The 10,360-nt window shown below is 47.5% G+C and overlaps 1 protein-coding gene; it reads left to right on the top strand.

Annotated features, from left to right (window-relative positions):
- Positions 1 to 4,373: 4,373 nt before the first annotated feature.
- Positions 4,374 to 7,444, top strand: GSTUM_00011961001 (uncharacterized protein; the record flags this gene model as incomplete). XM_002842251.2 has 7 exons in its annotated part: positions 4,374 to 5,114; positions 5,168 to 5,217; positions 5,283 to 5,787; positions 5,842 to 5,922; positions 5,972 to 6,694; positions 6,754 to 7,318; positions 7,395 to 7,444. The coding sequence occupies exons 1-7, from the start codon at positions 4,863 to 4,865 to the stop codon at positions 7,442 to 7,444; spliced, it is 2,226 nt and encodes a 741-aa protein (XP_002842297.1). The 5' UTR covers positions 4,374 to 4,862.
- Positions 7,445 to 10,360: the final 2,916 nt, after the last annotated feature.

Raw genomic sequence — 10,360 nt, 5'->3', positions numbered from 1 at the left:
GGGGATGACCAAGTGGAATAGGTTGCAGACACGGTAAAAAAAATTAAAGTAAAAGCTGACAACTTGGTTCTGACCCCTGGCCGGTTGTGTGGGATTGCTGGTACCCAACTGTTCCGGCTCTGGTTCTACCGGTCTGTGGAGTTCAGTTCTCTTTACGGGTCAATAGAGGAGTGAGCAAACCTCGCAGTTTGGTGGATTAGGCTTGGGGAAAGGAGCGAGAAGATAGGGAAAGGGGGGGGGGGGTGAAGGAAGGAGGAGGAGGAGGAATAGACTTGTCGTAGGGGGGGATTGATGGATGGGTTGACTGATGTGCAATATGGGAGGGAGGAAAGGGGAATTTTACTCGTGGTATTGATTGCTCTACATAATAGACCTATGGAATGGGCGTTCTGAGAGATCCTCAATCATGGTTTCTTTCTCGTTTTTTGTTTTCGGCTCTCCATTAAATTTTGTCATTTTTTGGTGGGGGGGAATCTTGAGGACCGTGCTAGTGATGTCATTGGCCTGATGTCCTGTCACGGTTCCGTCATCACACTCATAACTGTGCCCTGCCACGGGCCAAAAGAGTTGAAAAGACTTGATGAGATGCTATGTTCGATAGCCGGGCGGCACCATTAGACTAGCCACCCCTCTACCACACGGTAGAGTGTATTATTATCATTGGATCTAGGTATTTTAGGTGTAGCATGTGGTTGTGATGTTAAACAACACAGCGGAGGTGGATAAGATCACTTGTTTATCAGAAGATCAGATCGCGCACTTTGATGAGATCAGATATCACTCCTTGGCGCGACTGCTCAGTACATATATGAAGACTACTCACTCGTCTTTGCCAAGAATACCTCCGCGAGGCGAATATTTGGGAGGACTCCTGCAAATTATCGGCTGGCGAAGGTATTCTTGGCAAAGACGAGTGAGTATCGTAGATTTAGGAGCTAGCTCCGTTCTACTCGAGTATGATACCGTACCGGTACATTGCACCATTACTCGAGTATACTCGCACACGATTTAGGATGGCAGGGTACTTGTAGCTGGTCTACTCAAGTATTGGAACGGTATGAGGGAGGGATCGGGGTTGTAGTGCTGAAGCAAGTGATCATTATTATTGGACGGTATCCTTCATCGTTACAAGTGGTAAGTTAAAACTCACGGCAGTTCTTTTCGCTTCCAATAGAGTTTTGGCTCGACACATGACACTCTCAGCACTTCCGATACCCTATGGTAACTCTGCTCGACAGGGAGCACTGCGTGCAGGGTGTGATGGCATGCCCTGTCTCCGGGGAATATTCTCCACTGCGCCCCCGGTTATTCTCCGCCCTTTGTTAATGTGTGTATCATGTCATACTACCGGCAGTCTACAGTACTCGAGAAGCGTTAAATTTAATATTACGAGTTCTCCTCCTGTCCTGTCAAGTTAGTGGTCTAAGGCTACTCTAAATGAATGGAATGCTTTCTACTCTTTCAAGGAGGATTTCTGAGCCCGAATTCAGTTCAACTGCTGCGCTTCTTAGTCAACGACTTCTGGATTAGGCTAAATCTTATTTTCGCTCTTCATCCTCATCGCTCCACTGTAGTCTGCATGCATAAATTTACTCTGCACATGTCAACCGCCCATTATGCGAGTCTTGGGTTCAGTAAAAGGCCCATTTTCACCCCATGTAAAGATGATGCCAACCCTGAGAAGACAATGGCCGTTTGGTACCTGTAATGGGGTGAGCTGTTCGATGTTTGCGGTGAATCGGAGAAGCAAGACCCCGTAAAGACACTGTCCAGCGCTGCGCCGGTGCGCTGTAGTGTTCAGGAAGTCGAGGGGAGGTTAACCAGGCACAGTAGACTACTGTACCTGCCGTACAGTATCTGCTTGCACATCTGTGACTGGGTGGACTGCTGATGTGGAAGCAAATTATATGGCCGGCTCCCTTGCTGTGTTTCTCCCACCTGTAGGACAACATGCACAATCGGACAAAGATATAGTCTATCGTAGTAGTGTTCAGGTACGCGAAACCACTGCTCGCTGTCACAATTCATACCCTTTCGTTGGGGTCGGATTAAGTCCTCTTCCTCCCACCCCCTGCTATCATAACAAGGGACGGTGGATCCAATGGTGAAGAACACCCAGCATATCGAGAGGGGAAAAAATGCCACGGTACCTGTGCCGTACTGTGCTGTAGACTAAATTATACCACAGAAACAGACAAACCCTGGATATCCCGCCCGCCGCTTCTTTGAGCCAGCCCGCGTGGGTCAAGTGAGGATCTATTCACATTTATTATCCGATGTTTCCAAGGACTTCCCAAGGAAAGGAAAGTTAGTAACACTGCGTAGCATTTTATACCGGAAGACTCCCGGGTATATTCAATGCTCATTCCATTCCTTCGTCCCCGGTATTTCACTGTAGTCTTCCACTCACAAATCCCACAAATTTTCTCATTCCGGATGACCTGCCCGGTAATTCAACATTCTGTTCTCCTTTAAATTTAATCAAGCTTGGGATGAGGTCGATCCAACTTAGTACAGCATCCTATCTGATTGGTCAATGGGCTTTTTTGCCTTAGCCTCATGCCTGCAGGAATTAATTCTTTGCAGACGGGAAGAATGATCTCCCCATGTATGACGATTTCCGACGTTACTCTTTTTTCTTTTTTCTTTTTTCCCCTTTCTGTTTTTACCTTTTTTTTTTGCATGAGCGTTGAGCGTGAGTGAACTTCAAACAGCCTTCAGCCCATGCTTTTGCCCTTTCAGTACAATTTCCTTTTTCCATCGAAGAGAGTCGATATCTCATCGAGATATTGGTACCTAGTACAATACTCGTACGGTATCATCTTTTAAGTTTGGTTGATGGTGGTAGATGGTGGTACAGTACTCTAAGTACTGTACTCAAGTACGGGTAGCACCGCTTTTTGGCGGGCTCTCTTCGATCCGTGATCGCAGAAGCCCATGATAGTCCTACCAGCATTCCATTAGCTCCCACTTTCGCTAGGCCCGCGACATGTGCTCGTTTGTTGGTTCCCTACCGTACCCTGAACTCAGCATCGCATTCAACGGTAGGCCATACTCGAGTAGATTACAGTAGCCCAGTCCAACGGCTTCTCCACGGTGAAATGACAGACACCACAATTGGAGCTACCCTACAGCTTTTCTCGAGGTTCTCCAGCATTGTGGCTTCCCCCGAGGCTTCCCCTATCCGCCCCTGGCCTGTTGGCGATATTTGAGAAATATACTCGAGTACAGGTGCAAGAACTCATTTGATATCAGTTGCCCCGTTTCACTTTTTAAGCCTCAACACCTGACAAATACTCGAGTGCATACTGGTACTTGTATATGGTACGTAGGTAAGATGTCCAACGGCAAGGGTAGCATGAAAGGGAAATATTCCTTAATTCCCTTCACACTCACTTCAACTTGCTACCGGTATCACAATCTTGCACCGTTCCTGCCTGCGCGGGAGTTTGTTCGCCGCTTTCGATATCTGTATGCTAGGGAAACAGATCCCGGCCAATGGCACTGGCTGGGTGGCGATTGAGCGAGTATCATACTCGAGAACTCCCAATTGAGGAGGGGTGGATGAGAAAGCCAAAAGGAGCGGAGTTTTTAGTCTGTAGTCTATGTCTCAATAAAAAAGATTGGCACCAACTACACCCTGATGTTACGTCAAGCCCACCTACCCCTCCTCCCCTGCGCGGAAAGCTCTAGATACCGGTATTCTTACTACCCCAGTTTCTAGGAAGTCCAGTTAGTGGAGAAATAAATATAAAGTGTTTTTTAACCCCATCTCCCTTCTAACTCCCAACGTGTAGAATATCGCTCCTTTGATCTTGAACTTCCCTCGAGCCTCGATTGTTGTCCCTGATCGTTCCCCCTCCATCAAATAACCCCAGCTTACTCTTTCTCCTCCGGTTCCACTCTAGTATTGTCAGAGTCCAGAAGAATACCATCAACACCTCAATCGCTCCATTCGCTGCCGTCAAATAACTCTTTATCTTTAACCCAATTCCTACCTTTTCGGACTTGTCGTTGACAACCTTGGCTTTGGCTTTCTTGTGTTGTACGGTAACTAATACACGGTAACTGATACACGGTGACTGATATACGGTAACGGTCCGTATACTAGCTAAGCTGTACTCCTTCGCTTGGTCGAGGGAATAAACGTTTCTGCTCTGGCCTCGAAATTCAAAATAAGTGTGCGAGGAGGTTATAAGGCCTCACGCAACCACTATGACCACATTCGTGGCTTCTCTGTGAGTATTCTCACTCAGTTGGAGTTCCTCATTGTTGTTGACTGCGTCTCAACCCTACTCGATGCTCTGGGGTACTGACGTCCTCTATTTAGCCACCTCCCTTATACCGTCCATTTCGACAATGGCACCGAAACCCCCCACAATAGGTCTCCACTCGGGTCACCCACTACCTCTCGGGAAAGAGCCCTTTCGGATTCCCGGAGGTCACCACCACGAATGAAATTGGCAGCCAATACCAATAACCGCACCGAGATAGTTCGCTCTCTCTTTGAGACACCGATCCCAGTACCGAACCTCCTTCAGACACTTGGCAGAAGCCTCTCTTCGATATCAGCGAGCGAACCAACCCCCCCTTTGACCCCAGCTGCCGCCGGTAGTCCTACGGGCGAGGGGTTCTTCCACCTCGGTGCTTCCGAGAATGCGCTCTTCGGCTCTACTAGTGAGCCGGTTCTTCCCCGGAAGCCCTACCAACCGAAACCATCAACGGGAACCCTGCCACTGGGTTCTACAGAAAATATTATCGCTTCAAACGCGCAGGGTCTCGAGGATAGCTACTTTCCTCTTCCCACCACCTACAAGCGTGAGAAGCGCCGGTCATCAGCATCCGAGCGTAGTAGTTCAGTTATGGATGAGCCTTGGCGTATCAAAAGAACTGGTCTAGGAAATGGTGGATTAAAAAATGCTGTCGAGGCTGCAATTTCCTCGGGGGTTTTGGAGGACAAAACCTGGGTTGGAACATTGGGATTTCCAACAGATGGCCTTGAGGAATCGATGAAAGTTGCGATCGAGGGGCGTCTCCGCGAGGATTACGATTCACTTGTAGCTTTTCCTAAAGATAAGGATTTCGATAGCCACTATAAGCATTATTGCAAGGAGGTTTGAATAGTCTATCAAAGTCATACTTGCAATCATACTGATTGTTTTCTCAGGTTTTGTGGCCTGTTTTCCACTATCAAATCCCGGACCATCCAAAGAGCAAGTAAGTAGACACAACCCCTTGAAATTTTGCACACAAAAAAAAAGATATCTAATTTCTATCTCCAGGGCCTTTTTGGATCACTCATGGAAGTATTTTGAGGCGGTCAATCGTTGCGTTGCTGACGTCATCATTAAGGATTACAAGCGTGGTGATACCGTTTGGGTTCACGACTATCACTTACTCTTAGTCCCTAAGATGGTCAGAGGAGTCCTCGGTCCAGAGGCTAAGATCGGATTCTTTCTCCACGTGGCATTCCCATCCTCAGAAATCTTCCGATGCTTGGCACATCGCCAACAGTTGCTGGAGGGAATGTTGGGAGCTTCATTGATTGGATTTCAGACGGAGGAGTACACACGCCACTTTTTGCAGACTTGCAGCAGACTGCTATGTGTCGAGGCCAAAAATGATGGGTTGGAGCTTGATGACAGGTTTGTCAATGTTATTAGCTTGCCGATTGGCGTAAACCCCGCCCAACTGGAGGAGAAGAGGAAAGAAGAAAGAGTTCAAGAGTGGCTAGATACCCTCAAAACAAGATATGCTGGAAAGAAGCTATTAGTCGCCCGAGACAAGGTATGCTACCCTCATTCGTGGTCTAGCATTATTCTTAGTACTTATTATTTTTAGTTGGATGGTGTGCGAGGTGTCAGGCAGAAAATGCTGGCATTTGAGCTTTTCCTAAAGAAGCATCCCGAATGGGTCGGGAAGGTAGTTCTGCAGTCCAAAACTTCGAGATATAGATATTAACAATCACCAGGTCATTTTGATACAAGTCGCTCTCACCACAACTTCCATAGTTGAGTTGCAATCGACCGTTATCGACATTGTAACTCGCATCAATTGCGCGCATTCTACTTTGGATTACCAGCCAGTTGTATACCTTCACCAAGACATCAGCTATCATCAGTATCTCGCACTCCTTACTATCGCCGATGCTCTTGTCGTGACCAGCCTTCGCGATGGTATGAACTTGACAAGTCACGAGTTTGTTTGCTGTCAGGGTGAGAAGCATGCTCCTCTTATTCTCAGCGAATTCACCGGGAGTGCTTCCGTGTTTGATGGCGCCGAGATATCTGTGAACCCCTGGGACCATAGCAAATGTGCCGACGCACTTTACCAAGCTCTTACAATGTCGGAAGAAGAGAAGAGCGAGCGATGGAAGAAGCTGCACAAGATTGTTATGCACCACAATGCATCATATTGGTGCAAGACATTCATAAATGAGCTTGATCGTTCTTGGGAGGAGCAGCAGCGACGTGGTTCAACTATGATCCCGAGATTATCGACAAAGGCTCTTGTGGAGGTGTACGAAAAATCCGAGAAGAGAGTCTTCTTTTTGGATTATGAAGGGACATTAGCTTCGTGGGGTTCCCCTACAAGTATCATTCTCACAAGTCCTCAACGCACTCTAGAGGTTCTGCACGACTTACTTCTTGATGAGCGAAATGTGGTGTACGTGATGAGTTCCAGGACCCCTGAGGTATAGCTTCTCTTTCCTTCCCTGGATTGAACAACTCACGGTACTGATACGCGATGCAGGAACTTGAGCGTCTCTTCCACCGAGTTCCAGGAATTGGACTCATTGCCGAGAGTGGCTGCTTTATACGCATGTTCCAAAACGACCGTTGGATGCGCTTAGCGGATACTAAGCTCCCGTGGCAGGAGAGTGTGAAAGAGATTATGGATTACTACGTAGAAAGGACACCTGGTACTTTCGTTGAAGAACGGAATTGCTCCTACATATGGCATTACAGTAGGGCAGAAGATCAGGTGCTCGCTGCACGGCAAGCTGGCGAATGCTGCAATCATATAAACGACTCATGTGAAAGCTATAATGTTCATGCAGTTCCCCTAGGTGGAGCAGTCCTTGTGGAATCTATGAGCTGGACTAAGACCACTGCAGCACAAAAGGTCATGGCTTTGGAAGCCGACCAAGACGAGCCCGGGACAGACTTCCTGATGGTTGTGGGAGACGGCCGCGATGACGAACCAGTCTTTGCTTGGGCGAATGAATTGGGCCGGAATAAGGCGATTAAGAACGTAACGACTGTTAAAGTGGGAACCAAGAATTCTCAGGCAAATACAACTATCACTGGAGTTGCGGGTAAGATTAGCTGCAAAAGGATTACTCTCGCATGTGGGCGTGCTGAATGGTTGGCTGACAATTTTCTGCGATATAGGTGTGCTCACGGCCTTGCAGAAGCTCCCTGCTACTATTCTCGATTTCTAAGCGCGGTTTATCTGTTTTATTTTTATTCTTGGTCAATCAGGCGTTGGGATTTCCCTTTTCTGTGATGCTCTTTTTATAATTTTCTTTTGGAAATCTATAAGTTTGATATCAAACATCCGCTTGTGCCCCTTGCTCGCCCCTAAAAATTTACTCTTTTTATTCTTTTTGTTCCTTTTATTTGGGGGCTAAGTACACACCGGTCGGTGTCAATCATTGGGATACCGCAGAAAATCGATATGACTGTTTGGTCTGCTTCGTAGCCTTGAGCCAGCCCGCTGAATCTCTCTCTTTCTTCCCCTTCCTTCTCTCAGCTGGGAATCGGTCGGTCGGCCGTCCTCTGAACCGATGAGTGCTTCCGTACGACATACATCTAACCTGGGTACAGTGCCTACATAAATGAGCCCTCACCCAGGAGGGCCGGGAAGAATGAAATGATTGAATTACGAACAGAAATTCATATATACATACAGAATGGTGCCGATTCGACACGAAGATGACATGTCATGACAGGTAGCTATGACTACGGCTTAAACTATGATACCGTAGGGATATGATTCAGTGCCTGTGGATTATGAGAAAGTGTCATGCCCTTGTCCTAACCCGGGCCAGGCTACAGAATCGTATTGTACTCGTAGAATATCACTCCAAGAGGCGCAAAAACGGGGACTAATACATACTGCCACGCAAACCCTCACGGTCTAGAAAGCCATTGCTGCACGCCATCCCTCCAAAAACTTACTCACCCCTTCCCCGCTCCCCTCCCCCGTTCATAGAAGGGACCTATACTACGGCACCATAACCCCAAACAACTCTCAAAAGTAAAGATTATCCCCACCCCCTGATCACCATACCCACTATGGTACAGTGTCAATCCCATCTCTCACCTAACTCACTGGCCAAATGCGGGGTATCCCAGCATTACAAACCCACCCAGCCCAAAACAAAACAAACCCCCCCCCCGTTAAGTTAGCTAGTCGCCGAGCATCAACAATGTCAAATTCCACCGAGGAAGGCTTGCTCGCTCGCTTGTCGAAGCATTTTTAGTCAATTTTCCCAGGGGTTGGTTTCCCAATTTCCTTCTTTCTTTTTCATAATAATACGGAGGGTCATGGCATGTCACTCGGAACGTCTTGGCGGATCAGGTTCAAGAGGGGTAGACTATGGCGGGGTTCGTACTACTATGGTGGGACTCGTACTCTACAAGTATAGTGCCACTGGCATATCGTGCAATACCGGTGGTGACTCCGTGGCATGATACACGCACGAGTATATCCAGTTTAACATGACACCTGCAAAGGTGGAGATATATACTCTTAATATGATACCTGTATGGCACTCCCCCCCCCCACCACACCCCCGATACCCGGATAGAATTTCTAGAGTGAAGATCTAGCAAGAAATTCTGCCTGCGGGAGAACAGGTAAAATATCATAGATCGGACCGTACGGCACGGTACCAACCCTTGAAACTAGATGTACATACAGTAGTAGCAAGAGTCACTCACAAAAAAACAGGTACGGACCATACATACTCCACACCCCACACCAACTGTACCGTTCCGTACCGCACCGCAGCGTACCCCTATCCATCCATCCATGACACGAACCTAGCAAAAAGTGTTGCTCCGGCAAACTCGATAGATAAATAAATAAATAAGTGAAGTAGAGAGAGAGTTCCGGGAGATCTACCGGGTCTGCCACGGTAAGCTACCATAGGTAGGTACAGTACAAGTTACGGTGCGGTGCGGTTCGGTGCTCCCGCCGTAGTGTAGTACCGTACACTTCTTCTTCAGCGCCGTAGGCGGGGGAGGATAAGATCCTGCCTACATACCGTGCCTGCCTGCCTGCCTGCCTGCCTGCCTAGCCCGCGCTCCGAAGGTGACAGGACCGTGGTATCATAAGTATCGAGGAGAGAGAAACCTGGGCGATAACGATCTCAATTGTTCCCGTGTTGTGATGGTGCGCATATTCGTGACTTGCTATCATATCATACATAGAGTTTTGCGAAGGATGGATTGGTTTCTGCTTATCAGTGGGATCTTAGGGCTGGACAATTTTGTTTTTTTTCCTTTTTTCTTTTCTTTCCCCCCGCCCATGATGGCGGATTCGCGGATGGAATTATCATACGGGGCTGTTCTTCATCCCTACCCTGCTCGGAATTCCACCCCACACTCTTTTATCCAAAAAAAAGAAAGAAAAAGGGAAGAAAAAGAAACATACTCGTACACTACGATAAGTGTATTCTACTCGTATCTTTTTTCTTTTTTCCTCTAATATTTTAAATTCTTCATGTTCGATCCCCGATCTGTAGTGCAGTATGGTGTTGATTTTAGATGCTTAAGTATTGAAGCGCACCGTACCGTAATAGTGGCTGCGGTGAGGAGGAGGGGGAGATTATGGTTTTGAAAGTGTTGTGCAGGTAAGTAGGCAAGTGGGGTCTTGAGATTTAAAAGCAGGGTGCTCGTAGGTATTGGACTATGCTGCCCGAGTCCCGTGAAGTGCTGCGCTTTCCGGTACAATGTCCACTGCGAAGCAGATCTATCTATCAAAAAAAAAAAAAAAAAAGGAAGGAAGAGAGAGAATATAAGATTCATTACTCACCTTCCTCTCCCACAAGCCGTACCGGTGCTCTTAGCAAGCTTGTAGATGCATGCAGCACTCTTGTCCCTTAAAACAATGAAGCGATGATTTCACAAAAAAAAAACTCACCCTCCCCCCTCACCCTCCACCCCTCTCCCCGGCCTGCCGATAGCAAATCCGATGACTTGCATGCCTTGCCATAACCGCTCGAGCGCTGAGTTCTCGGTAGAGTGTGTGAACGACAGACAGGAGGGTGCATTACTTGAGTAATCAGTTACTGTACGGTACAGCACGTATATCATATCATATCCATCGATAGTGGTCGTTTCCTTCCCGA

Source organism: Tuber melanosporum (genome assembly GCF_000151645.1).
Source record: "Tuber melanosporum whole genome shotgun sequence assembly, scaffold_93, strain Mel28".
Classification (NCBI taxonomy): domain Eukaryota; kingdom Fungi; phylum Ascomycota; class Pezizomycetes; order Pezizales; family Tuberaceae; genus Tuber; species Tuber melanosporum.
Note: the sequence above shows the minus strand (reverse complement) of the source record. Positions and strands in the feature narration are given on the sequence as shown.